The sequence below is a fragment of the Ascochyta rabiei genome, chromosome 7 (assembly GCF_004011695.2).
Source record: "Ascochyta rabiei chromosome 7, complete sequence".
In the NCBI taxonomy this organism is placed as follows: Eukaryota; Fungi; Ascomycota; class Dothideomycetes; order Pleosporales; family Didymellaceae; genus Ascochyta; species Ascochyta rabiei.
This window is the reverse complement of record NC_082411.1, coordinates 1,318,983-1,346,934: the sequence shown is the minus strand read 5'-3', so window position 1 is coordinate 1,346,934 and position 27,952 is coordinate 1,318,983. Positions and strand designations below refer to the sequence as shown.

The window sequence follows — 27,952 nt, the reverse complement described above, 5'->3', positions numbered from 1 at the left end:
AGCAGTAGGCTTGAGTCGGCGTCTATGAGGTGGACGTCGGTCGGTATAGCAGGGTGCGCAGCGACCTCAAAAGTAAGGAGATCGCGGACGGTTGGAGGTCCAGAAACCTGCAGGAGGCAAGCCGCGCGATGCACTGCCACAGAAGAGGGACGTGCTGACTTTTACAAAATTGCGTGGTAGTTCGCGTCAATCGATCACTCCCTTCAATCAGCTACCTTAGTTTCCTCAATAAACAGGTTCAGAGATTCAGGTACATATAGTAACGTACTCCACAAGCGAGCTGCCCACCCAAGCGAGCTGCCCACTTTTGCCAAGACCACACCAACACCACAACTACTTCGCGATACTACAGTACACAGCAGCAATATACTGTACTAAATAGTAAGCTGTACTAGTCTATAGTACTCTGCGCATCTTTACTGCATGTTTGCGCGTTGTGCCCTGTCTTGCTACATGTGCCACAGCGCCTTAAAGACTGAGTGCTCCCATCAACGCGTGACCTCTTCTTTGCCTTCTTCCCATCACTACGGGCCTCAAACTCCTTCAGAGTAGTTAGCCGCACTCCCTCACTAAACGTTAGTGTCCCTTCACGCTGGATTTGCTTTCTTTTGTGTGATTTACGACGTGTAGCAGCCTCGTTAGCTGCCTGTAGGTCAGCGACCTGGTTGCGCACTAAAACCAGTGAATGCGCCATTAGCTCTGCGCCTTTGGTGAGCTGATTAAGGGCGTCAACTATGGGCGTTGGTGAGCTATTAGCGTGTCTCTGAATCCTCTCTCGAATCAGATTTGATTGAGACCCAAATTCTAGGGTGTTGCTTGGTGTTTTAGACTCCTATGTGCTGTTGTCTATAGTAGGTGGTGTTAGTGTGCGCAGGCGTACTTCAAGCTTTAATATTACAGCCTCTGGGTTAAATAGGACTAGACCAGCGCCTCTAAATCCTCCCTGTATGTTGCTATTAGTAATTAAAGCATTAAAAGCAGCTTTAAAGCACGGCAAGAACTCAAGTTTAGTGATACGCGTGATCTTGCTGCGCATCAGCTGCTCGGCTTGGCGGCCATAGGCCTTCTTTAATGGGGAGAAACAACCCACGTTAAGTGGCTGCAGCAGGTGCGACGAGTGTGGAGGCATGCACAGAGTGATAATCTTGTGCTCCTCACAGTACTGGTGGAATTTAACCGAGTTGTGGCTCTCGTGGCCGTCCAGAATAAGCAGCTGGTAGCTACTAACAGTGCGCGCCTTTATGTGCTTATTAAAGTGCTTTAACTACTTAACTCTAAGCTTATTGTTAGTCCAGCTATTATTAGAGATATTAAGAACCTAGTTGTTAGGTATACTGGGCTCCTTGTACCAGGCTGAGAGGTAGTGCTTGCCAGAGAAGATGATGAAGGGTGGGATAGACCAGCCCTTTGCATTGATGCCCTGGATGATACTTGTCCACTCACGGTCGCCCTGCTGCACTGTCTTTGGTCTCCCTCGACGCTTAGAGCCTGTGACAACAGCTCCTGTTAATATAGTGCCCATTATAAAGCCAGATTTGTTAAAGTTATAGGTGTCTTTATCCAGGATACTATACTTAGCTTTAGTATTCTCTACAAGCTAGAACCAGTCGCCAATCACCTTAGGATCCTTACAAAGCGCTCTCTTGTAGTTGTACTTGCGATTAAACTTGACTTTAAGCTCTGGCCGACGTTTGACGAAGTTGGCAGCCCAGTTCTTGCTAACAGGGGTCTGATGGCGCTCAGCAAGCAGAGAATTGGCCATATCCTCTACATTAGCAAGCTAGGGCAAGTATCCTTGCTCGTCTAGCTTTAGTATATGCTGGACAATCACCTCCTCTTCAGTGCTAGTTATCCTTATTATGTTAGGCTTGCAATTGCGTTAAGAGAGTGTTCCTGCGCGTCGAGTGTCTAGTGTTCTTCTAGGAACTTTGTAGATTGCTGCTGCGCGTCGCACGCTTAGCGTTGCGTCTTACTTAATTGCCTGAAGAGCAAGCTGTATATCAGTTTTATTAAAAGGCTTTAGTAGGTTGCTGCGTTGAGGCATTATGAGTTGAGTGAAGTTTGGTGTGGTCTTGGCAAAAGTGGGCAGCTCGCTTGGGTGGGCAGCTCGCTTGTGGAGTACGTTAGATCTAATCTATACCCTCCTCATCACGTCAGGAGCCTTCTTCTCTGCCCAGCGAATATCAAGACTGTGACAGATACATTGTAACAGAGTGCTAAATTCGCGACTAGCAGGGAGTGGTAGCTGAAGCAGTAATAAACAGCGTTGAGGAAGAAATTGATGACATGGCCAGCATTTACTTATATTTACGTCAGGAGTGAATCTTGCAAGGGAATTATATCTACAGATACATGTTGCACCAGCTATAGCTTTGCATATGTGCAAAGTGGATACTCCAAAGGCCTGAATTACTAAATTATCTCACGACTAGAAAGGCTTGTCCTCTTTGCTACAGAGAACTTGCCCTATGCACACTTACTCGATCAATCCATTATAAGCCGGTTCTCCAACATGCGTGCAAGAAAACCACATGCTATCTAGAAGACTTCTAGAGAGCTAAGAAAGCCAGAAGAAACATGCTTAGCTGGGAGATAGACAAGGTGCGTTAAATTAAAAGTACATTAAGCTTTTCTATTAAGTACTAACGTACTCCACGGGTGAGCGGATCAAACGGGTGAGCGGATCACTCTGCCAAGACCACACTAAATTTCTACCCTATTATAGCTCGCATTAGCCCACTTTAGCCTTGTATACAGTAGTGCAGTACATAATATTATTTAGAAACATCTTCTACAGCCTTCTTACATGTATGTAAGTTATGTCTAATATTGTAGCACTTTGTACAGCGTCTTTGGGTTACTTCCCCTCCTTTAGCGCGCACTCGCTTCTTTACCTTCTTACCATCACCACGCGCCCCAAACTTAGTTAGAGTAGTTAATTAAAGGCCTTCCTTAGCTGTTAGGACTCCCTCCTGCTGTAATTGCTTTCTTTTATGCAATTTACGTCGCATAGCAGCCTTATTTGCTGCTCAAAGCCTAGTAATCTCCCTTTAAGCTAACACTAGCTTATGCGCTACTATAGCTGCGCCTTTAGCAAGCTTTTTAAAGGCCTTAACTATTAAAGTTAGTAAGCTGCTTGCATGCCTTTGAATCCTCTCTTGAACCAGCGTTAATTGCGACCCTAATTGCAGGGTAGTGCTTGGGGTTTGGGACTGCCAGGGCTCATCTTCTACAGTAGGTAGCGGTAGGGTACGTAGGCGGACATCAAGACCTATTATGACCCGTTCTGGGTTAAGGGGGACTATTCCAGCGCCTTAGAAGCCTCCTTAGATATTGCTAGAAGTAAATGTCTCCTTATAGGCGTCTATAAAGCATAGTAGGAACTTAGTTTTAGTAATATAAGTAATGTAGTTGTATATAAGATTCTTAGCTTAGCGCCTATATGCCTTCTTTAGAGGGGCAAAACAACCTATATCTAGTAGTTATAAGAGGTAAGATAAGTGTAGAGGCATACACAGTGTAACAATCTTTGCTTCCTTGCAGTATTGTTAGAAGTTAAGGGAGTTGTGGCTCTTGTGGCTGTTAATAAGGAGTAGCTAGTGTACTCCTTAGGTGCGCGTCTTTGTATAGGCATTAAAGTGCTTTAACCAGTCTAGACTAAGCTTGTTAGTAGTCTATCTGTTCTTAGAGACTCTAATAACCCAGTTATAGGGCAGATTGTCCTCTTTGTACCAGGCAGAGAGGTAGTTGCAGCCTTTAAAGATGATAAAGGGTGGAATAGCCTACCCTGTGCCATTAATGCCCTGTATAACCGTTGTCTACTCTTAATTACCCTGCTGTACTGCCTTTAGCCGTCCTTAACACTCTAAGCCTATAACAACTACTCCTGTTAATATCTGGCCTATTATAAAGCCTGTCTTATTAAAGTTGTATGTGTTATTGTCCTAGATACTATACTTAGCTTTGACATTTGCTATAAGCCTAAACTAGCCCCTAATAATCTCTAGATCCTTACAGAGGGCTCTCTTGTAGTTGTACTTGCGATTAAACCTTACTTTAAGGTTAGGGCGGCGCTTAACAAACGTGTTAGGCCAGTTTATGCTAACATAGCCTATATTGCGCTTAGCACGCAAAGAATTAGCTATATCAGCTACAGCAGCCAGCTAAGGGGCAAATCCTTGTGCATCTAGCTCAAGGATGTACTTAGCAATCACGTCCTCCTTAGTCTGGTCTATAATCTGTTAAACTGGCGTACAATTAGCTTGTGCAGGTTGTCCTGTGTATTAAGCATGTAGTGTGCTGTAAGGCGCGTTATATATAGCTGCAGCGCGTTACAGGGTAAGCGTTGCGTCTTATTTAATTGCCTGGAGCGCAAGCTGTATCGCAGCTTCTCTTAAGGGCGTAGATTAATGTTGTTGTTGAGGCATTGCGTGGTAAGGTGGAGGTTTGGTGTGGTCTTGGCAGAGTGATCCGCTCACCTGTTTGATCCGCTCACCTGTGGAGTACGTTAATGTAGAAGATACCATTTGAGTGAATCTGTTAAGAGCGGCCCCTAGCTACAGATCTACTGTTGCTAATAAGCTATTTTAACCCCCTAAATATTCCTATATTAATATTATGAGCTTATAATAAACGTATAGCATTACATGCAGGAAGAAGTAATAGGTCTAAGATAGACAGCAATTTTAACAAAGATATTGCTATGCTACAGGCGTTTTCGCTTGTAGGTACAGCGTCTGGAACAAAACTGCTTATAATGCATACTTCTACGCAACTTCAGACCTTCGCCTGGCTAGAATTAACTGGAAAGATAGATTACTAGAGGCAGACATTTGTAGACCTAATGGCACTTAAGTTTCCTATAACGTACTCCACGGGTGAGCGGATCAAACGGGTGAGCGGATCACTCTGCCAAGACCACACCAAACCTCCACCTTACCACGCAATGCCTCAACAACAACATTAATCTACGCCCTTAAGAGAAGCTGCGATACAGCTTGCGCTCCAGGTAATTAAATAAGACGCAACGCTTACTGTGTAACGCGCTGCAGCTATATATAACGCGCCTTACAGCACACTACACGCTTAATACACAGAACAACCTATATAAGCTGATTGTACGCCAGTTTAACAGATTATAGACCAGACTAAGGAGGACGTGATTACTAAGTACATCCTTAAGCTAGATGCATAAGGATTTGCCCCTTAGCTGGCTGCTGTAGCTGATATAGCTAATTCTTTGCGTGCTAAGCGCAATATAGGCCATGTTAGCATAAACTGGCCTAACACGTTTGTTAAGCGCCGCCCTAACCTTAAAGTAAGGTTTAATCGCAAGTACAACTACAAGAGAGCCCTCTGTAAGGATCTAGAGATTATTAGGGGCTGGTTTAGGCTTGTAGCAAATGTTAAAGCTAAGTATAGCATCTAGGACAATAACACGTACAACTTTAATAAGACAGGCTTTATGATAGGCTAGATATTAACAGGAGCAGTTGTTACAGGCTTAGAGCGTTAAGGACGGCTAAAGGCAGTGCAGCAGGGCAATTAAGAGTGGACAACAGTTATACAGGGCATTAATGGCACAGGGTAGGCTATTCTACCCTTTATTATCTTTAAAGGCCGCAACCACCTCTCTGCCTGGTACAAAGAGGACAATCTGCCCTATGACTGGGTTATTGGAGTCTCTGAGAACGGATGGACTACTAACAAGCTTGGTCTAGACTGGTTAAAGCACTTTAATGCCTATACAAAGACGCGCACCTAAGAAGTACACTAGCTGCTCCTTATTAACAGCCACGAGAGCTATAACTCCCTTAACTTCTAACAATACTGTAAGGAAGCAAAGATTGTTACACTGTGTATGCCTCTACACTTATCTTACCTCTTACAACCACTAGATGTGGGTTATTTTGCCCCTCTAAAGAAGGCATATAGGCGCTAAGCTAAGAATCTTATATGTAACTATATTACTTATATTACTAAAACTAAGTTCCTACTATGCTTTATAGACGCCTATAAGGAGACATTTACTTCTAGTAATATCTAAGGAGGCTTCTAAGGCGCTGGAATAGTCCCCCTTAACCCAGAACGGGTTATAATAGGTCTTGATGTCCGCCTACGTACCCCACCGCTACCTACTATAGAAGATGAGCCCTAGCAGTCCTAAACCCCAAGCACTACCCTGCAATTAGGGTCGCAATTAACGCTGGTTTAAGAGAGGATTTAAAGGCATGCAAGCAGCTCACCAACTTTAATAGTTGAGGCCTTTAAAAAGCTTGCTAAAGGCGCAGCTATAGTAGCGCATAAGCTAGTGTTAGCTTAAAGGGAGATTACTAGGCTTCGAGCAGCAAATAAGGCTGCTATGCGACGTAAATCGCATAAAAGAAAGCGATTACAGCAGGAGGAAGTCCTAATAGCTAAGGAAGGCCTTTAATTAACTACTCTAACTAAGTTTGGGGCGCGTAGTGATGGTAAGAAGGCAAAGAAGCGAGTGCGCGCTAAAGGAGGGGAAGTAACCTAAAGACGCTGTACAAAGTGCTACAACGTTAGACATAACTTACATATATGTAAGAAGGCTGTAGAAGATGTTTCTAAATAATACTATGTACTGCACTACTGTATACAAGGCCAAAGTGGGCTAATGCGAGCTATAATAGGGTAGAAATTTAGTGTGGTCTTGGCAGAGTGATCTGCTCACCTGTTTGATCCGCTTACCTGTGGAGTACGTTAGGCTTATTTAAGAACTAGCCTAAGTGTTAGCAGCTGCTACCACATCTAAAGCTGCTCTATTATTACTCTCTAACTACAATAAAGTCCCTAGAACTATAGGCAAAGACGCTTACTAATGCAGTGTGGTAATTGTAGAAAAGTAGGAACTATAGCATAGCGCACAAGATAGCAACTACAACACTTACAGCTAGTGTTAAGGCCATGGCTCTGCCCACCGTGCCAAGCATGCCAAAAAGGTAACAATGCTCACTTTGATAGTGAGACAGCGGCCAGAACAGTACTTATTGCCCTTAGGTCAGAGGTGGACGCATCTACATGCCTGAGGCTAAGAGTAAGGCTAAGAGCCTAACAGCTAGCAAGTTAATCTTAGGATTACACGATAAACAGATGCTTGTTATTGTAGAGATCTTAGCAGGAGTCCTGTTGTCCCAAGATGATTATAACCAAGCAGAGCAATTAAACTGCTAAGCAATAGAGGGGTTTAAAAAGACGCTAGGAGAATGCTATCTACACACGCTGACAAGTATAAGCAATTTAGCATTAGTCCTGCAAAGCCAGCGTAGGTGCCAGGCCTTAGAGATATTAACTTAGCAAGCACTTACTAGAAGTGAGGTAGAGCTAGGCATATACTATATAGATACGCTAACAAGCATAAGTAATCTAGCATTAGTGCTGCAACATTAGGGGAAGTATAGAGAAGCAGTAGAACTTAATTTACAAGCGCTTAACAGCTTTAAAAAGCAGCTAGGATTATAGCACCCTTCTACGCTTACAAGTATAAGCAATCTAGCTATTATGCTCTAGTATTAAGGCAAATACCAGGACTTAGAAGAGCTTAATAGTCTAGCCCTACAACAGAGATTGCAGGAGCTTGGAATTCACCATCCTTCTACACAAATCAGTGTAAGCAATCTAGCATTAGTGCAACAGGCTCAAGGTAAAGACAGGCTTAGAGAGATTCTGGAGCAGCAAGCTGTTATAGGGAAAGGCGCAGAGCCTAGAGGACGTACCCTAGACGACCTTATTACCTGTGACTGGATTTATAACTAACCCGCTCTAAAAGGGTACAGCAGAGCAGGTAGGTTCTACTAAGGAATTTGCAACTGCATCCGTATTCCTGCATATTTTCGGCACTTCTTAAGGAGATAGACTAGCTATAATCAGTATACAAGGTGGTTGATTAGATTAATTAATTAATTAATTAATAAATTTAACGTCCTGTGTGAGTCTAAGACTATATAAGACAAGAGCAGTTAAGCTACTCTAGTAATTTAAGGAGTGTATTTCTTTAAAGGGATAGTAAATGTGTGTTTGTAGTCCAAAAGTAAGGGCCTGTGCCCTAGTTTGTTAAGAAGAGCTGTTACCCTGTTAAATTAGGGTTGTGTAGTACTATCCTACAAGTAGGTAGTTCTAACGTTTGTTATTTGTTGTCTATTGCTAGCTATTGCTATTGCAGTTAACAGTCTTTGTATTGTTGTTGTTGTTGTTGTTGTTGTTGTTGTTGTTGTTGTTGTTGTTGTTGTTGTTGTTGTTGTTTGTCTGTCTATTACTATTGCTAGTAGTAGACTGCTGGGGGTGTTTAAGCTGTTGCTTAGTTAATTTTGTAGGATATAGCTAGGGATATAGACCTGCTACTTTACTTAGGCAGCAGGTATCTATAGGCCTAAGGAGAGAGCTGTTGCTTTATTAATATAGTGTTCGTATTAGGGGTAGGTTTAAGCTGTTGCTTAGTTAATTTTGTCTAGGTATAGGAGGTTAGTACAGCTAGTTATAATAGAAGGGGGTTTTTATAATAAAGTAATAGCTAGGTAGCAATTGCTAGGCAGGTAATAGCTATAGCTAAGTTCTCTGTTTATTATACCTTTAACTAGTCTAAATCTTTAAACGCACAGGCTATTGCAGAGATTTTATCTTAACTAAGACTAGATAACCACTCTGTTTAGCTTACAATAGCCAGCGTGCCTGTTCTAATGCCTACACTACAAAACTAACGCTAGAAATAGATGTTAGGAAGGCATGTTCGTAATATTGGGATAAAAAATCGATAGAAATCGACCTTTCTCCAACTATGAAAAGTTGGTGTTTAGTGGTGGTTGATTAGAAACACTAAGCTAGTTAGCGCCATAGCCGGCTAAAGGAGAGTGCTGTGCCGCAGTGATTATTTTAGTAAAGGAATTAAAGAAAGGCTTAAGCATGTGGACAAGCCTTGTTGACTTGCAAAGTCGCTGTCTTTTAACAGTAGTCTGACTTTATAAAGGTTAAATATAATAAATTTCTTTTTCTCGCGTCTGTATAGACTGCTTCGCGGGGATCCTTGGTCACGAGTGCAACTATAATGACATCACTAATCAGGCAAGGTGAAAGGAGAGCTGCAACAGAGTGGGGGCGTTGATGTCTACTGTTAGGCTCTTAGCCTTACTCTCAGCCTCAGGCATGTGGATGCGTCCACCTCTGACCTGTGATGGCAAGCCTCAGGCATGTGGATGCGTCCACCTCTGACCTGTGATAGCAAGCCTCAGGCATGTGGATGCGTTCACCTCTGACCTAAGGGCAATAAGTACTGTTCTGGCCGCTGTCTCACTATCAAAGTAAGCATTGTTACCTTTTTGGCATGCTTGGCACAGTGGGCAGAGCCGTGGCCTCGACATCTACTTGTGGTAATTTTTGCGTATTTTCTTAATAAGTGCTATATATCTTGCTTAATAATAGTTCGGCTCTAGCCTTAAATCTAAGATTATGACTAAGCATATACCTACTTATGCAATTAGTGTATGATATTGCATTTGCTTGTACCCAGAAGCCTGGTTATACTCCTAAGCTTATCGTTACTAACAAGTGCTAACCCCAAATAGCGAAAATCAACCCCTCGTCTTAACTGTGCCAATTATTATTTTCGTCAATCGCTGATTGTCTCACATAGCCTTGTTAGTGACTACCCTTCCAGTTAAACTAGCAGATTGAACCAACTTTTGCTACTTAAAAGCTTTGACTTATAGCAGCCGTCTAGAGGCCTAGGGAGAAGCTATAAGTCGAGATGTCAGTCTGTACCTCAGCTTCCATCAAACAGGTACCTGTTACGTGTCTCTAGCTACAGTAACCACTACTTACGTTATACTTCACTACTTCTATACTTCCCCTTAAAGTAAGTATAACCTTACACATCTGTATCTTGGTAGTTAACACTGATATTTAGAAGTATAATTGATTATAGCAACAGACGGCAACGCATATTAACTAAGTGCGGCTTAGAGTACTCAGTTCAGATGTCCACACGAAGTTGCAAGAAGTCTCGGATTTCTGCTGACCTGAGATCATCTACGGCACCGCTCGGCGATATCCCTTGGTCACAGGCACGTCCAGAAGATGGCAGCAACGCCAGTGTGAATGACGGAGAATTAAAAACGCCCGAGAACAGCGTACAGGAGGAAATGACTACTTACAATACCCTGCATTCATTTCCTTAGATACCTGACCAACCTGAGGAGGAGACAGAGAGAGACGATAGTGATGATGGTACTCAGGGCTTCACGCACAATGAGGACGAGCAATCACCTTTTAAAGTCGCACTTCGTCTCTATTAGAAACCACCATTATCAGCCTTCAAAAAAACTCTTTAGAACACTTTGCTTACTGAAAATATCCACAATTCTGAGATGTGTTTCGATCATATCAGCCGGGTCGTTGGGACGAGATGCGAATTTCTTGTGTTCTGTCTCCCAAAAGATATGTCGCCTAAAGGCAGCATCTGCATTGATCGAGAGGCTGATGGTTTAGACGCTGTATTTAAGCGTGAGGTACGTGTGTTTGAAGCGGCGTACCCTTTATGCCGTGTAGTAGAGACAGAAGTGGGATTTAAAAATACTTAGTGCTCACACAGTATGTATTCAGGTATAGTGACTTATTCAGAAATTGACTAAGACCAGGTGCTATAGTTGATACAACGCTTCTTAGCTTTAAGTGCCGAATAGTAGGTATGCATTCTCATTTATACGAGGCAGAAAACCTTGTCAAGTCTCTGGTCACACAACTTCACAGTGCAATAGAGTTGGGAGATTGATGCTCCGAGAAACAAGCTGGCATTAGGAACACCACTCTCTCAAAAAAGAGAAAACGGACAGGACAAGACAGCACCTGAGAATGCCTATGAAGGTTGTAGTACAACGTTCAAAATGTCAATATCTGCAGATTAGAAGCATAGTGCAATACTTGATACTAGAGCAAAATACCACTTTATAAAATTCCAGGGTGATGACCTTTCTAATGTGCAACAATCTATCTAGTGTTAACCTGATAGAGATATTTTATTTAACAGAGGCTTAGCAGACTAACCTGCGAACTAGAGCTTAAATCATGTGAATTATCTAGCAACACCATAAGATTTAGGTTAAGACTATTGATTTCTCAGCATCAACTGCGCTTAGGAAAGTACAGTGAAGCCTTGCTAGCCCTTCCTTGAACAGTTGTTCAGTTCCTATTGTTCTTGTCATTATAGCGAAAGCCCTGCACAACAGGTCTTCTTAAGAGATAATGCAATTGTCACTGGATGTTACAACGGCTTGCCACTCTAACCACAGTATCCAAAAGTTGTTCAGAGAGAGTATCTGATCTACCATTTCTACTGCTGGTACACCAGGGTAGCTCTTAACTGACTGTAATAGCTGGCTCTTCTTCCGCTGTTCCCTAACCCACGCATTAATAACCTCTTCGCAATGAGGGTACAGGGTGTCCATAGCAAGCATGAAGTCATGGTTGAGCCCGGCATGAACGTGTTCGAGAGTGTGGAAAAGGGTCATTTCATCAGGTGGGCGGCCAGCCTGAGGAAACAGGTACTCTAGAAGGAGCTGAAGGAGTTTATATTGTGATGAATTGAGCTCATTAGAACTTCTGTCAGAGCGTCGTTGGCGTTTAATAGAGAGTTCAGAGGCTTGACGCACCTCAGGGTTCGTAGCCAGCGATAACGCCGGCGTCTTGGTAGGCTTCTGTTCGTAATGACACCCACTTCCTGCAGTGATCAATTCAGAAGCAGGGCGTCGAATTTCGGGTCCTTTGATGGTATTGCTAGAAGCTATCTAAAACCTTTGTAGAGCTGCTATAATAGAGGTAGTAAGCCACCTTTACGGAGTATGACTGCTTGGCTCGAAAGGACTAATCAAGCGTTGAGCAACCACTGGATAAGAAGAGCCTACCAGCATGTTCGACATTGTAGGAAGAGCGTTACCGCAGGCGGGACGGACATCGTTAACATTCTCTTCGCTATTAACAGCTATGCCGACAGAAGCTGTCTTACAATAGCTGATAGGAATTGGTATCTTTGCAGGGCCACATAAAGAGGATATGCATAGTATCCTCTCCTGCAAGGACAAAGCAAAATACGGACATAAGACCCTGCACACCAAAAATAATCAGAACCTACCTTAACCCAGCAAGGACATACTATCCTAAGCTTCCTAGAGCCCCTAGGCGTCTGGTTACTACACGCTGCCTGGTTATTTAACCTGTTCTATTGCAAAAAGATTTGGATTTGCAAAGCACAGACCACCTTTGTAACAAACTGTCTTATCTTATCTAAAAGATCTTATCTAAAGAATTAAAAATCTAAAAAAATAACCTATCTATATAACAGATAGATCTACACACAATAGTAACAAGCCTTTACTTAATTTTCTGTTTTTAATCTCTAATTTCTACTCTTAGAGGTCTATAAGTTAGGCTAAGAAGAATAGAATAAAGGCAAGAATAGTAAAACTAAGGCTGCCTGTTTTCTTGTTTTTTAGCCCTAAAAAGCGAACAGAGACTAGGTACCTCTGCCTGTGCAAAAACAAGCTCTCCTTTAATTACTTTATAATTATTTCTTTATAAAAGAGAAGGAAACCTTACCTAGGACTAGAACCCTAGGACTATAGAACTGGCACTACCACCTAATAGAGAGTACTCTCTAAATAGGAAGACAGTGGAAACAAGCTCCCTAAGCTCCCTAAATTCTCTAGGAGAGATGTACGAGCCTACACCTACTCCTAGACATCTATCTATACCCTTATTGTTAATACCTCTACCTTAGCAATCTACTTTAAGACTACAGCACCCTAGTATATTTACAAGAACCTTAACTATACTTCTACCCTCTGCTCCTTCTAAACATCCTAATAGCAGACCTGCTATTCTAACAGCACCTAGACTCCCCCCTTTCTAATTTAATATTGCTACAAGGCCTATAGCCTAAGCCCCTATTGCTAAGACAGTAAAAGAAGCACTATCTATTACTAGAATAATTGTTATAGACTGGCCTTAGGGTAGGATATAACAAGGGTTAATATAGTCTTGTATCTCTTAAGGGGGTAACATGTTGCGTGTTCTTCTAATATGTCTATAGGGCATGTAACTATCCTATCTTACTTAAGGCTTAGACAAGGTCTAAGCCTATAACATACCCTCTTTTCCTATTTCTATAAGCTGTATAATGTTTTACTAGGTTCTTTCTACATCTAGCATAGGCTAGAGGACGCTAGTAGCAGGTAAACCCTAGAGCTAGTTGTAGTTGCGTAAGGGTCTAGCTCTTAGTAGGTTAGCTGCTAGTGTAGTCTGTAGTTAACCTAGTGTAGCCCCTACACGCACCTAGGTTATTTTTGTTTTACCTAGTATACCTGCCTAAGTTAGACACTATACTACTATACAGTCTACACTTCTACCTAACCTACCTATATTACGCCTACCTAAATTCTTATCCTTACCTCTACAACACCTACTATATCTAGAACGCAGCTACTACTACCTGTTGTTCTCTATCTATTAACAACACTATCTTTTTTAAGACTTAAGTATTACTGCTAGCTGCCTAGTAAAGTATAAGAGGTAGTAACATGCTACTACTCTTATTCCAGTATAAGTATCGAAGCATCTCGTTAGCAGGCACATTAGGAAGGATACTTATCATTATCATTGTTAAGGGTTAAGGAGACAGGTGATACAGTAGTTAAATTCTATAAGTAAGTGTTTCTAGTTATTGTTGTAGGTGTCCTGCCTTAACAGTTCCTGTTAAGGTCTCTTATACCCCTCTGCAGGCCAGATTACATACACTAGCTAAGTATCCTAGTTCTTACTAAGGAAGTTACTATATACACTAGCACAAACCTTCCCCCCCTAAGAGCTTAGCCCTATTAAGCAAATAAACTAAGTTAAAACTAAACTTTAAACTAATTACTAACCCCCCTTATTACTCTGCTTGTTCCTTTCCCTTGCTACCTCCCTGTTTCTGCAATCTTGTTAAGGCCCTAGTTTCCTAAGTAGGTTATTAACTAGAGTCTCCTAATGGCTTAGGGGTAGGAGAGTCTGGTACGTGTCTTAATAAACCCTAGTCTAAGGCACTGCCTAATTTGTATGTTATCTAGGCAGTAGCCTCTATTACTTTAACAGTTAGACTATTAAATAACTTATTAAGAGTACTCCCCTGTGTATGCTGTCTGTCCTATAACTCCTATCCTTTCTTATATTCTAGTACTACTCCTTTATTAGTAAAGAAGGATTAATTAGGGATACCTAACTCTTTATTAGCCCTAAAGCAATACTTCTTAGACATCTTTACCTACTGCTAATGCCTCTTTACTATAGCAACGTTATTATCCCTACTCTTCTAAAGAAACTTTATAAGCTCCTTGTTATTAAGACTAAAAACGCAGAGTATCTCTTGCTAGACTAGGTAAGAGTTGTACTAAGCCTAGTAATAGATAGCTTTAGAAATCTAGAAAGAGAAAGTTAGCGCTATATCTGCTAGGAAAGTATAGGGAGCACTACTATACTTATTTAAATAACCTAACAGTAATAAGGGTCCTAGTATAAGCATCTAATAAGAACTAGTAATATCCTTATATAATCCTATCTCTAGAATCTCTATAGTTTCTCTGTCCTCTATAACTAGCACGTACTAAGGGAGTATAGTTCTGTGCCTTATTGTGGATAGTCTAGTAGACCTATGTAGTAGTACTGGGTAGGAGATCCTAACATCCCTATACTTGTAAATTTATTTCTTCTACTTAGCACCTACTATATCTTGTACTAACTTAGAGTAGTTAACTGTATCTACCTACCCCTTAATATAACTATTAATTTGTTTAATTCTATTATCTTTCCTCTAAGCTAGGTATTCTAAAACTAAATTATAGAAGCCTTCTAGAGTAATAATGTAGTTATCTGTATCTTTATTATTAAAGGATACTAAGCCCTGTATTATGTCTATTCCTCTACCTAACTCTATAGCGTTATAGAGGTTATAATCTACGTGCTTAAAGAACGTCTAATCCCTAGGCTTAGTGTATTTAGTGTAGTATAGGTAGGAGATTAAGTTAGTTTGTTAACAGAGTACTGTATAGTAAAGCCAGTACTACAGATTACCCCTTACTAGCTGTTAGATAACAGAGTAGTATATAATCCTATACTACCTTAGGTTACTTTTACTATACTTTATATAAGTATAATAGTTATATATATTAAAGCATTTATCTACTATTTTCTAGAGTTCTAGATTTTTTTAAAATATAGAGGCAAACACAGAGACTATAATAGTGCCTTTCTAGTTTAGACTGCCTGCCTTAGCTTAAAAATGTTAAGATAGGTGCTTAGAGATAAAGTTGTTCTAGTTAAGGTTAAGTACTGTAGGAACTAGGTAGAATTAATAGGACTGTAGACTATCTATTGTGTTTAGTACACAGAGCTGCTCTTAAAACAGGATCCTAGTTTTTAGGTTGCTCCTCTACTTTCCCTAGCTAGTCTTATTCTTATGCATTAGCATAAGCAGGTTAGATATTATAGTAGTATTAAGAGTACAGACTAGCAAGCTAAGTTTACTAGCAGTGTACTAGGAATAAGGAAAGTAAACTTATAACAGGTTAACTGTGTAGTAGGTAATTGTTCTTCTACTAGCACCTTCCTTCTTTTAAGTTTCTCTTCCCTTATAGCACTCTTAGACCTATACATCTAGGAGCTTTACACGCTCTAGATCCTTAAGGAGCTTCTAGCTAATCTTTGTATAGAAGAGAATAAAGGCAGATTAACTATTAGTGTATTTGCACTTAGCGCTATCCTAGATATTATTTATTACATTGTTACTAATCTCTATGTCTTCCTACATAGACTAAACGTCTAATATTAATAGGTAGTTAACTTTAGGGCTTATAACGTCTTAAAATAATCTAAATTCTAATAGCCTAATGTCGCGCAGCCGAGCCTGTGGATGACCAATGGGGTGCTCCCCTATCCAATCGAGCTTGCGGATTATTATTGAGTGGCTCCTTTCTCCACAATTAACCACCGAGCTCCTGAGGGTCGCCTACAAATCTTAAGTAAGCAAGATCACGTAATAACCAAATTTCCTTTGTACTTAAGCAACATGTTACACATTAAATATATAGACACTGATTAAATTAATTAATCACCTAAGTATAGTCCTCTAAGCTCTGTCACAGTTATGAGCCCGGCTTCCTGAGCACAGTAGATCTCCCTGCGCACTCAGCAACAAGCTTGTTAGACATTGCTCAACCGCTCCAATTTTGCCTAATTATCTTTTTTATCCTAACTCCACGACCGCTACTATAGGCGAGCTAGTTAACTACAATGCTTAAGCTCTCTTAGGTATCCTAACAGGACCCTATCAACTCAAATCAAGGTCTGATTGGCCTAATTAGTTTATTTAACTTACATGGCACGCTAAGCTTTGTAACGTATGGGATTTAGTAGATCTAGACGCTAAAGACGCCCTAGGGATGCACGATGGAGCCCCTAGGCTACCTATCATAGGCTCCGCCCCCACCCGACCGCCGGCTTAATCGACCCGAGCCCAGAGCGTCTAACCCGACGAGCCTCCCGCAGGCCTAACGATCCTTGAGACCTACAACCAAGAGCTCCTTAGGTACAAAATAAGAGCGAGCAAGTAGGCAGCTAAGGCCAAGCGCCTTTAGAAGCTCTAGAACTAGGTTAATACCACAGTAAGCCTAGCGATCCTGTCACCAGTAATGGTAAAGCTTGTTACCTAAAACACTATAATGCTACAATTGCTCGTACAAGCCCTAAAGGAGGAGCTCGCTCCAACAGATATAAGCACCAAAAACCAGGTCAGAGCGGAGTACAGGCAGCACCTGGGAGCTGCCAGGCAAGGCTAAGCCGCTCTACAGGATTAGTATTAGAAATAGTTATACCTATATATGCAAGCCAAGTTATATAAGCTCTCTAAGGTTACTAGGGAGCTTGCCGTATAAGACTTCTTAGATGCCTTAAGCCACCAGATTGCCCTAGAGTAGGCCCGCACAATAAGCTAAAGGATCATCTAGGACAGTATCCTAGGGCTCGAAACGCTTAATCTAGACCAGGTTTTAAGGGTCTTTAGTAGGTTAATGTATAAGTATACTATAAGATCAGGTAAAGATAACCTAGGCGTTTTTGCAACCTTTAGTACCTGCTCAGACGCTCTATCTGGCCAAAATAACGCGGGCGGGAGCTCTAGGAACAACGCCAGCAGCTCCTTAGGATACGTCTGCCCTTGTAAACAAAAAGGCAAGACCTACAAATAGAAGCCTACTAATTGCCGTTTCCTTAAAACTGCTGTTAGAGGGAGCTCCTTACCACCTGTTCAGATAAGCAAAAAGAACAAGTAAGAGACTCGCTAGAGGCTTAGATACCAAGAGCACAAGGAAACCTAAAAGGCAATAGAGCGGCTCAGATAGACTGCAAACGCTCTATTAGCTATTACTTCAGCCGCTACTAGCTAAACCAAGAAAGTGGAGTTTCCTGGCAACGTCCAAGCAGCTCTAATTAATCCAAAATTAATAACAAATCTAGTAGAGAACGTGGGATCTAGGGTATACAACCTTATGGATTTTAACGCTCATCTATTGACAGATAGTACTATTTTAGACAATAGAGCTGCTACGCACCTAGTTAACAGCGCCAATCGGCTGGTACCTGGATCTTTCTGCCCTGCTGGGCCCACCAACACGGTAGAAGCAGGTACCCAGGCTCTCCCCATATCCAGACAAGGAGCTTGCTTGTTTAAGAACGCTCTGCACAGAAAGCACGGCCTATACACTAAGGACCTGCTCCTTTAGGACGTTGTAGTTATAGAAGGATTCTATATTAATATAATCTCAGAAGCTCGCCTCTAAGAGAAAGGAGTCTGGTACCTAGGTCTGGACAGCTCTCTTCGTGTAGGATACATTAAAGATCTTAATAGGAGCGTTGTATGTGCTACTCTTAAGCGCGCTTACAACCTCACTTTCCTTAAATACAAGCTACTTTCTCTCTATCCTCCCATCCTTAACGCAGTAACAACAAAGCGATCCTATAAATCTTACCCACGCAGCTCGCCTGAACAGCTATGGCACGCCCGAGCTGGTTATCTAGGCCTAGAGGCTCTTTAAGCGCTGGTAACAAAGGCGCGCGGCGTGCGTATCAACGGGACGCTCCAAAAAGATTGTGAGATTTGCTCAACAACCTACGCCAAGCAAGTAATATTACAGAGAAAGAGAGAGAGACCAGCACAACTGTTTTAGAGAGTTGGCTGGGACCTGTTTAATATGCTGTTAGGCAGGGGAGGCGAATTATGGACGCTTGTGATTAAGGAGTACTATAGTAGGAAGCTCTTTGTGTTTACTTTACAAGGTAAAACGCAACCAGAGATCTTACAGGTCCTTACGAACTTTACAAGCTAGGTACATACCTAGTACAAGCTCTAAATCTGTAAAATCAGCCAAGACAATGACACAGTAACACTCCTGTAGAAAGGGAGCTTAGCATATAAGCGCTGGGCGCTTAATTAGGGAATAGATATAGATCCCTCTCCTCCATACACACACAAGCCGAATAGAGGAGCAGAAAGAGCTGGTCAAGAGATAATCACAAAATCTTTCAAGATGAGGAGCAGAGCAAATCTACCCCAGAAGCTCTGGCCAGAGATTGTTGTAGCGGCGGCATGGCTCTATAACATAAGCCTATCGCACGCACACAAGCTACAGAGCCTAAATAAGGAGCTTGATCTCTAGTTTACTTAGTATTTCTGATAGTATAAGCCAGAGCAGGTAAGGGTAGCAACAGCAGATCTAAGACCTAATTAGAGCGGGATTTACGCCTACGGCTGCTGAGCCTACCCCTTAAACAAGGAACGAGCAGCTGGGCGTAATTGGAGGGGCTTTAAAGTCACTCTAAGGGGGCATATCAGCTACCTCGTAGGGTACTGAGCATCTAACATCTATTAGATATAGGTCCCTATAATTAACCAGGTTATAACAACACGTAACGTAACCTTTAACAAGAAGCTCTTTTATAATAGAGCAGATAAATCTACTGCTATAAGCGCTAAAGAAGCAGAGGCGGTGGTGGAAATCCTCTATGAACCTGGCGAGATTACAAACGCAGGAGAAGCAATTAAGCTCCCTAACAGAGACCTGACGCTCAGCAAGTCCTCTAAGCATTAGCTTGGGGGTGACACTTAGGAGCAATCTTGATTGCTAGATAGCCAGTCTAGTAACGAAGGAGCTCCTGAGACAGAGACTGTACGCGCGGCAAGCTTGGCCAGCAAGCCGCTGGAGATCCGTGCAGAACGACACCGAGAAACAGGCCTCCCATCCCCCGACCCAACGCCCAAGCCAGAGCCACTGGCCTTAGGCGGGGAAGCTCCTGAAGAGGAGAATCTAACTGACGGCTTACAGGAAGTGCACTTACCTGATTAGGAAGGGAGCGCGCCAGTAGATAACAAGGATCTTAAGGAAGAAGATCTACTAAGACCTGCATTACTAATTGTTCTAATACCTTCTTAAAGGACAACAGGAGCAGATAAGGCAGTAACGAGACGCTCGTATCAACGGAGAGTCTGGGGTCCAGCCACAAGGCGGAGCCGCCGGATAGATGACCGCGAGCGCAATAAACCTGCTAATGATTATAAGGATAGAGCAGGACAGTACTTAGTAATAAGCTCTATAAGAAAGTACGGGTACTCCTGGCTTATCTACCTACTATTTAAACATGCAAACAAGTATGGCATAAGTAGAAGAGAGCTTGTCACTATCTACGCGGTGCTCGCGGCGTCTGTCTTAAAGAAGGAAAAAATCCCTTCAGAGCAGCGCACGCACCGTGACGAGCTTCCACCTTTGCCAAAGAAATGGAAGGATCTCGCCTACTACCCACTAGGAGCTCTATTTCGCCAGGCTTGTAAGAAAGAGATAGCCACACTTATAGAAAAGAGAACCTAGAAAGAAATAGACCGAGCGAGCGCCTTAGCTAGGCCTCTGCCGCTTAAATGGGTCTTTACATATAAGCTGGATTAAGATAGTTACTTCCTTAGATGTAAGGTAAGGATCTGTGTACGCGGAGATCTACAGGCCAAGGATTCAATCGTCTCAACTTACGCTACGACGCTCGCCTCTAGGTCTTTTCGCACTATGGTGGCGATAGCTGCCCAGTTTGACCTAGAGCTCTATTAGTATGACGTCGCAGGCGCGTTTCTCAACACGAGCCGCCAGGACCAACCCTAAGTGCTCTGCGAGCTGCCAGATAGCTTTACAAAACCTAAGAAGGTAGTCCTACTTCTACAGGCTCTATATAGGTTACGTGATTCGCCAGTTCTATGGTACAAAGAGCTCTCAGCCACTCTCTAGAAGCTTGGCCTAATCGCGTTAAAAGAGGAACCTTGCTTGTTCTATAACGCTGAACGCTGGATAGTGCTACTGTTCTATGTAGACGATATTCTGCTAGCCTATTATAAGGACAATTGAGCTGCTGCAAAGCATCTTATAAGCTCATTAATGGCCAAATACCAGATAGAAGACTATAGAGCTGCTGAATGGTTTCTGGGAGTGCGTATTATCCGCGACAGAACTGCCAGAACTATTACACTCGCGCACGACGCCTATATTGACAAGCTCGCTACCAAATTTAGAGTAGTAGAGAAGGGATCCTTCCTAACAGTCCCCTTCCTGATAGAAGAGCTACTTAAGCATAACAGGCAAGCTTCAAAGCAAGAAGTTAAAGCGTTTCAAGAGCAGGTGGGATCTATCCTCTACACAGCAATTATAATCCAACCAGATGTAGCGTATGCCGCCTCTTAGCTGTCCCATCACCTTACAAATCTAGGAGCTGCTCACTTTAAGGCAGCAGCTCAGGTTATAGCTTACCTCTATTAAACAAAGCACCTAGGGATACAGTACAGAGCTCACTAAGGCAGCCAATTGCTTATCTGTAGGGACGCGTCATTTGCTGACAATTAGGAGACCAGACGCTCCTCTCAGGGGTATATCGTGCAGCTCTTTAGTAGTCCAATTATCTAGAAAGCAGCACGTTAATTAACAGTAACAACTTCGACTACTAAAGCTGAGTTGTTAGCGTTAGAGCATGTGGCTAAGGAAGCAGCAGCTCTTAAACGGTTTCTACACGAACTTTAGCTAGACTTAGGAGTGCTGTAGGAGATTTTCTGCAACAACTAACAAACAATCTAATTAGTAGTAGAAGAGAGCGAGCGGCTTACCACTTGGCTGCGCTATATAGATATCCAGAATATGTGGTTAAAACAAGAGTACGCCAGGGGAAATCTCCAGGTAACGTACCTCAAAACGAGTGAGATACCAGCCAACAGTCTCACAAAAGCGCTCCCCAGACAGGCTCACAAGCGCTTTGTCTCACACCTGAACCTGTTTAGCATCAATCACATAGAAAAAGAGCAGGTCAAGGGAGAGGCAGAAGATTGTGGTATTGCTGGGGAGGACAACCCCCTCCCTAAATAGGCAAAAGAGCACCTGTAACTACCGGTGGCAGCTTTTTCGAGCGCTTAACTAACAGCTACAGGGCTTAGCAAATTCTTCAAACTATGTATAGGGAGGACAGCCCCCTCCCCATAGGTATCCAGCAGCTCCAAAACCTGACCCGACCAAGGAGGGTACTCAGAAGAAGTACCCATCCTTGATCAGGCCCTTCACCACGCGGAGAGCGCAGCGCAGATCAGTCGCCCGCTACAAGCTCGTTAGCTAATAAAAAAAAAAACAACAAGTTATGATTGCTTACGGAAGTCGTCACTCCACCCGAGCGAACGAGCTTGTTGACCAGCTCGATCCTAAAGGGCTTGAGGCGGATGTCGCTAAACGAGCTGTCAGACTACTATTTACAAGCGCTATTTAAACAAAACCTATAGGGGGCGGCACGAATGCCCTTAGGCGCAACGCCAGCAGCGCCTTCCCCGCCCACTAACACGATCGACGCACACAGGCACCGAACTGTTCACCATAAGCGCGTCGACGCAGCGCTCGCAGGGAATGATCCTGCGAGCGCCCTGCGACGGGTCGCGAGCTGGTGGGGGGGCGCGGGCAGCGCGGTGAGGGCGGCGGCAGCGGCAGTAGCAGCAGCAGCAGCAGAAGGAGCAGCCGAAGCCGCAGGCGCAGGCTCGGGCGCGGTCGTGGTCGTGGTTGTGGTCATGGTCGTGGTCGTGGGTGTGGGCACGGGCGCGGCAGAGCCGCTGGCGGCACGGGCAGCAGCTCGGGCGGCGGTAGCAGCGGTGGTGCGCGCAAGGCGCTTGAATTTAGGTTCTCTCTATAGGCCAAAGTTAGCAAAACCTCCAAAAAGAGCTAGTAAAACAAGGCCAGGAAGCTTAAACAGACGCTGTCTAAAAAAGCCTTTAAGGCTATAGAAAGCGCTAAAGCTAACAAAACTACTTAAAAGAGCTGGTAAACAAAGACAGGAAGCTTGAATAGACGCTCCCCTAAGCCATCACAACCACAGAGGAAACGCAAACCCAGCAAAATAACAAAGAAGCATATAGGGTAGGTCTAAGGAGCGTAAAACTAGCAATTGGTATACTTACAGCCATGTTAATAGAGATAGTTAAAGAAATAGAGAAAAACAAGCAGGTAAGCTGGTTATATAGATCTCTAAAACGCCTAGTAAAAGTAAGAGTAAATGCGACTTTCTCTAGGCAGCACGACGTTACTGGCTTAATAGCAAACAGACGATTACTGGTCTATACTATCCCTCTCATCTAATAAGGTTTATAAGAAACAAGCATAGGAAAGGATACTTAGCAGCTCAGTAACAAGGAATCTGCAGCTGAACAAGCGTCTGCCACCTACTTCAGCCGCTTGGCAGAACAATTGGAGTCAGCAACAGGTTACAATTAAACTAAGACCACTAAAGAGCATTAAAACTACCAACCACAAGCTCAGAAATCTAGTTTAAGAATTTAAGAGCCTGATTACCTACGCAGCAGCTCTCAGAAGACAGGCGATCCTGGCTGGGATCACCTGGGGGGTGTGTCGCGCAGCCGAGCCTGTGGATGACCAATGGGGTGCTCCCCTATCTAATCGAGCTTGCGGATTATTATTGAGTGGCTCCTTTCTCTACAATTAACCACCGAGCTCCTGAGGGTCGCCTACAAATCTTAAGTAAGCGAGATTACGTAATAACCAAATTTCCTTTGTACTTAAGCAACACGTTACACATCAAATATATAGACACTAATCAAATCAATCAATCACCTAAGTATAGTCCTCCAAGCTCTGTCACACCTAATTAATAATTGTTCCCTAGTTTAATAGTCCTCTAGCACTAAAGTGACAGAGCTGAATTACGTTCCCCTAGACTGTTAGTGCTCCTAAATTGCATCTATTGTGCGGCAGTACTTTCCTGTTTTATTAATACCTAACTTAAAGGCTATCTAGTTAAGGTTGTTAGGTGTTGTAGACAACAGGTTCCTTTAATGTTCTTATTTAATGCTTTTAATAACATCCTTAGGGAATTTGTTGCCTGTTAGGAATAGCTCTGTATTAGTCTATAGCCTTATTAGGGTAAGGGATAATTCTCCTAGGGAAACACTTAATTAGCCTGTAGTCCTTATGCTTATTACTAGCTTAGTAAGCAACTATAACCTAGATAGTAATGCTAAAGGGGCTAGTGTCTAAACTCTGTTAAGAATATACTCTAGCGCTGCTTATATTAGTGTAAGGAAGTTCTTAGAGCTAAACGTTATAGCATTTAATACTGCCTACTCCTAAGTAATCCTTTCTTTTAGCAAGTAGGGTGTCCTAACACCTTTTAGGTTAAAGATTAGTGCTAGTAGTTAGGTCTTCTATAGTGTAAGTGCTTACATCTACTATTAGTATGTTTTTAAAGTTAGGTCCCTAGTTAGGCACACATCCTACTCTGTTGCTTTTAGCTTTAGTACGCCTTTACCTAGTGCTTTTACCTTTACTATAAGTAGGTAGTTCTTATTATTTAGGTGCGTAACGAAGCTTATTATGTCCTGCTAGAGCATATTAAGGGCTTAGTAGACTGTATTCTAGTTACTTAAGTTACAGAACTTATCCTTCCTCTTTTATAGCATAGATAGGCGTTAGTAAATTGCTAATTTAATAAACTTAGTAAGGTTGTTAGTGTCTACTTAGTAGATATAGTATATAATTAAGTTAAGTGTTATATATTCTATAGTAGACTATAGGTAGTATAGTATTACTACGTTTACTAGAATATTTTTACTGTTCTTATTTTTATAGATACATTTTATAGCTTATGCTATTTCGATTATCTTCCTCTAGTTATAGTCTGTTGCTACTTAGATTGCTAGGTATTAACTATTAAAGTTACTTATACCTCTGTATTGTGCAACTAGGTTTAGGGTTTACTAGACAATGTCTGATATTAAGTGTATTATAGCTGCTAATTTGTTAAACTTAGTAACTACTGCACTTATCTAGAAGTTAAGCCTTTCCCTCTGCGCCTGTAGCTCTCCTTGCGTAATCTCTATTACAAACTAGCTAACTGTAGATCCCTCTATGTATAGCATTAGGATATTAGCAACCTTAGTAATATCCTTACTCTTAATAGCCTTTAAGACTAATAACTACTACACTACCCCCTTTCCTAGTTCTAGCTCTTTGCGTGCAATTACCCTTTACTATAATATTATAAACTTTATATGTAGTTAAGTAGATATAAAGAAGTTATAAGCTAATATTATAAGAGGGAGAGTTACAAGTAACAGGGTAGCTCTGCTTTAAGAGTATCCTAGGCAGCTGTAGGCCTACTTTTCTTCTGCGCTTTTACTTACTGTTTATGCTTTTTACTTACTATTTATAGTTTTACTTACTTACTTTTACTTACTATAATTATTAATTATTTATAAACAGTTGTTTTAGTTATAAGCTGTTAGCTTGCACCTTTCTCTATACTTAGTAAGTGCCTAGGCTAAGTTATTTTTACTAGCGTTAAGTTTCAGCTAATTAGGAGTTAACTAGTAAGACCTAGCAACTGCTAATTAGCTTGTGGCTTCGGCAGTTAGGACGCTACCTCCCTATCTTCAGCAGTCTGTCCTATAGGCTGCACTGCTATTCCTTATTATTAGAGTCTTAATTAGATAAATTATTATATATTTTATATTACAGTCTTTTATACTATATAAAAGGTTAAGGGTAGATTTTAATACTTAGTAAATTGTAACTAGCTATTGTTCTTCCCTTGCCTGCTAGAATAGGGTTACTTAAATTCTTAGCAGCCTTACTTTATCTGCTCTGTAGAAACATGTTCTTATAGTTTTAATTCTAGGTATCTTCTCTCTATACCTTTATATGTCCCTTCTCTTCTAACTAAATATCCTCTAGTAAACGCTTACAGAACTTCTTTATTCTCTACCCTAGTATGTATGTAGCATACTAGTTCTGTTAAGGTCTTTAAGCAAATAGGTGCCCCTATCTAGCTATGTTCTATTAAGTTAAACTTAGTATAGCCTAAGCTACTTCTTTCTTAACTTCTTATCTCTAGATATGTTAATTTGTCCTACTAAGTCCTACAGTAGAACTAGGTCTCTAGGGTTAATCTGCTTATGCTAAACTTTGTTGTTATTATCCTAATATTCCTTTTTTAACGCTCTTAGTTAATTAGTTATGCTAACTGCATCTTTTAGGAACTAATCCTAGAGATCTAACTACATAGCTCTAATTGCAAGTAGTTAAGCTCTGTTCTTAACCTTCTAGAATAGTAGTGTTTGCTATGTTAGTAGTAATAGTTTAATTAGAAGAACTAGGTTCTAGCTAGTAATAAGTTAATATGCTAAGTATCCTATAGATTGTATAGAGATCCTGTTAGCTAAGAGCACTATTAGGAGGTTGTCTACCTAAGACCCCTTAAGCTTTGTAAGTGCGTTAACAATAGGTTTATATCTACCTTCTACTTTTCCTATTACTTAAGGGTTGTGTGCAGATGCCTGCACCCTCTTAATCCTGTAGATTAAAGTAAGCCTCTTAACTACTTTAGTAAAGTCTAGTCTGCTGTTAACTATAAGTCTTCTTATAGTGCTCTACCTACAGACAATGTCTTTATATAGGAACTTTGCTACTATTAATAACTTGTTATTGTAAAGCACCCTTGCCTCTATCTACCTACTTAAGTATTCTCTAGCTATAACTAGGTACTAGAAGCCTCTGCTTATTAGCATGTGCATAACGTTAATAGTAACTAACTCCTACAGCGTATAGGAGTAGGTACTTGTTAGCATATCCTTTATAATCTTAGTTACTCTAAATTAGTACTTCTTATATGTAGAGATTTTTCTCTTAACACTCCTATACATGTTAAGCTAGTAGTATTATTAAGAGATAAAGAGAATACTGCGTTTATACCCCTATAACTAATAGTTTAGTAGATGTTGTATATAACTGTAGTTTAGATATCTACATTATTAACTACACGCCTAATAGTAATATTCCTTAATGTTTTTTAGAATAAGTAGCTGTCCCTCTTAAAGAGGTTTATAGCTCTCTTCTTCTAAGCCCTGCACTCTTTCCTACTTAACCTAACTAGGGTCTTTAGGGAGTGTAGAAAAACAGCAATATCCTCTAATTCCTAGGAGTATTTCTGTCTTAGAATCTAGGTAGTCCTTGTGTTAACCTAGTTACCTAACACTACGTTTGCTATTAGGTTTTAAACAAACTCTTTAACGTCAGATTTAGGTTTATCTAGGTTCTCCTACCCCTCTAGCTTTAGGTATCTTAATAGTGCGTCTGTAACTATATTCTTCTTTCCTAGTACATAGCGTATTTTAAAGTCCTAGAGTAGAATTGCAGTAAGCTACCTGTTTATAACTAAGCCTAGAAGGTCTAATAATAACCTGTTTAGCTAGGCAATTAATGTTTAGGTATTAGTCTCAATAATAAAGTGTATACTATATAGCTACATCCTAAACTTTTTAAGTGCCTAAATACCTACCTTATATTTAAGCTTTATTAAGTGCTACCTACTTTCTGCCTTAAGCTAGACAGTGCTTTCGAATCTGCATAGGTGTTGTTTTCTATCTAGGCCTATTTGTTTAAGGCATGCTCCTGCGCCTTTATTACTTGCATTAACTAAGAGAAACACTAAACTAAGATTTTTAAAAGATATTTTTATAAGCGTAGGTGCGTTAATAATATGCTCTTTTAGGAGTAATATTAAGCTCTGTTCTGCGTTGCCCTATTGCTATACTACGTTATTCTTTAATAACTAGAATAGTAGCTTTGCTTTTAAGGCAAACAAGGGTATCTAGATATAGTAGTAAACTACAATTCCTATAAACATCTAGACCTCCTTTAGGTTCTAACACTCTAGCTAATTTATAATTTTAGTAACTTTCTTTTATACTAGATATTGTCCTTCTACTAAAACTTTGTAGCTAACTACCCCTAATTAATTGTGTCCCTAGTAGCATTTAAGTCCTAATACTGTGCCTCTAGCTCTTTCTACGTCTGTAAGGACCCTATCTAGTTGCTAGGTGTGCTTAAGCACATATTGCCTAACACTAGGTAAAGTCTCCTTGCTATTATAATCTGTCTTTAGACTACTGCTAGTAATATTATTAAGGAAAGGAAGTGTATCTAGCTAGTAATCCTTAAGAATCTTTGTTATAATTCTTTAGAAGACAGCTACTAAGTTAGTAGCCCCTTAAACTAGGGTTTATAATTATAAAAGGCTAATTAGCGTTATAACTGCTGTTATGTCTCTGCTATCTTTATACAGTATTATCTAGTTATAACTAGAAAAGATGTCTATAAGTAATATAATCTTATAGCTAGTAAACCTCTTAGAGAACTTATCTGTAGTTAGTAGGGTTCCTGCATCTTAAATAGAGACCCTGTTTATATATTAAGAGTTATTAATAAACTAAAATCTACTGTTTTTCTTGGACACTAAATACTATAGGTTTCTGTATTAGCTGTTACATTGCTTAAGTGTTCCT

At 41.2% G+C, this 27,952-nt stretch overlaps 1 protein-coding gene across 1 annotated transcript, besides 46 other annotated features; it reads right to left on the bottom strand.

Moving 5' to 3' along the window:
• Positions 1–250: 250 nt before the first annotated feature.
• Positions 251–2,126: a mobile genetic element.
• Positions 836–1,260: a mobile genetic element.
• Positions 857–1,263: a mobile genetic element.
• Positions 896–1,212: a mobile genetic element.
• Positions 902–1,209: a mobile genetic element.
• Positions 908–1,212: a mobile genetic element.
• Positions 920–1,212: a mobile genetic element.
• Positions 1,067–1,200: a mobile genetic element.
• Positions 1,067–1,212: a mobile genetic element.
• Positions 1,094–1,209: a mobile genetic element.
• Positions 1,322–1,596: a mobile genetic element.
• Positions 1,328–1,596: a mobile genetic element.
• Positions 1,601–1,770: a mobile genetic element.
• Positions 2,127–2,640: 514 nt separating the features above from the next.
• Positions 2,641–4,510: a mobile genetic element.
• Positions 4,511–4,862: 352 nt separating this feature from the next.
• Positions 4,863–6,730: a mobile genetic element.
• Positions 5,231–5,424: a mobile genetic element.
• Positions 5,591–5,757: a mobile genetic element.
• Positions 5,594–5,760: a mobile genetic element.
• Positions 5,825–5,937: a mobile genetic element.
• Positions 6,665–6,747: a dispersed repeat.
• A 178-nt stretch (positions 6,748–6,925) lies between these two features.
• Positions 6,926–7,062: a dispersed repeat.
• Positions 7,063–7,905: 843 nt separating this feature from the next.
• Positions 7,906–7,940: a tandem repeat.
• Positions 7,915–8,072: a mobile genetic element.
• A 36-nt stretch (positions 8,073–8,108) lies between these two features.
• Positions 8,109–8,200: a dispersed repeat.
• Positions 8,157–8,200: a tandem repeat.
• Positions 8,201–8,265: a tandem repeat.
• Positions 8,266–8,287: a tandem repeat.
• Positions 8,266–8,813: a dispersed repeat.
• Positions 8,814–9,146: 333 nt separating this feature from the next.
• Positions 9,147–9,371: a dispersed repeat.
• Positions 9,372–12,088: 2,717 nt separating this feature from the next.
• Positions 12,089–13,005: a mobile genetic element.
• Positions 12,959–13,479: a mobile genetic element.
• Positions 13,480–13,481: 2 nt separating this feature from the next.
• Positions 13,482–13,597: a mobile genetic element.
• A 4-nt stretch (positions 13,598–13,601) lies between these two features.
• Positions 13,602–15,931: a mobile genetic element.
• Positions 15,030–15,097: a tandem repeat.
• Positions 15,926–15,930: a direct repeat.
• Positions 15,931–16,183: a long terminal repeat.
• Positions 15,931–23,254: a mobile genetic element.
• Positions 15,933–22,146: a mobile genetic element.
• Positions 21,976–22,170, bottom strand: EKO05_0005030 (uncharacterized protein; the record flags this gene model as incomplete). Its single annotated transcript, XM_038939277.2, has 1 exon — positions 21,976–22,170. The coding sequence occupies one exon, from the start codon at positions 22,168–22,170 to the stop codon at positions 21,976–21,978; it is 195 nt and encodes a 64-aa protein (XP_038799571.2).
• Positions 22,147–22,184: a tandem repeat.
• Positions 22,185–23,254: a mobile genetic element.
• Positions 23,002–23,254: a long terminal repeat.
• Positions 23,255–23,259: a direct repeat.
• Positions 23,255–27,952: part of a mobile genetic element that runs on past the window's edge.
• Positions 24,129–24,196: a tandem repeat.
• Positions 24,785–24,866: a tandem repeat.
• Positions 25,095–25,143: a tandem repeat.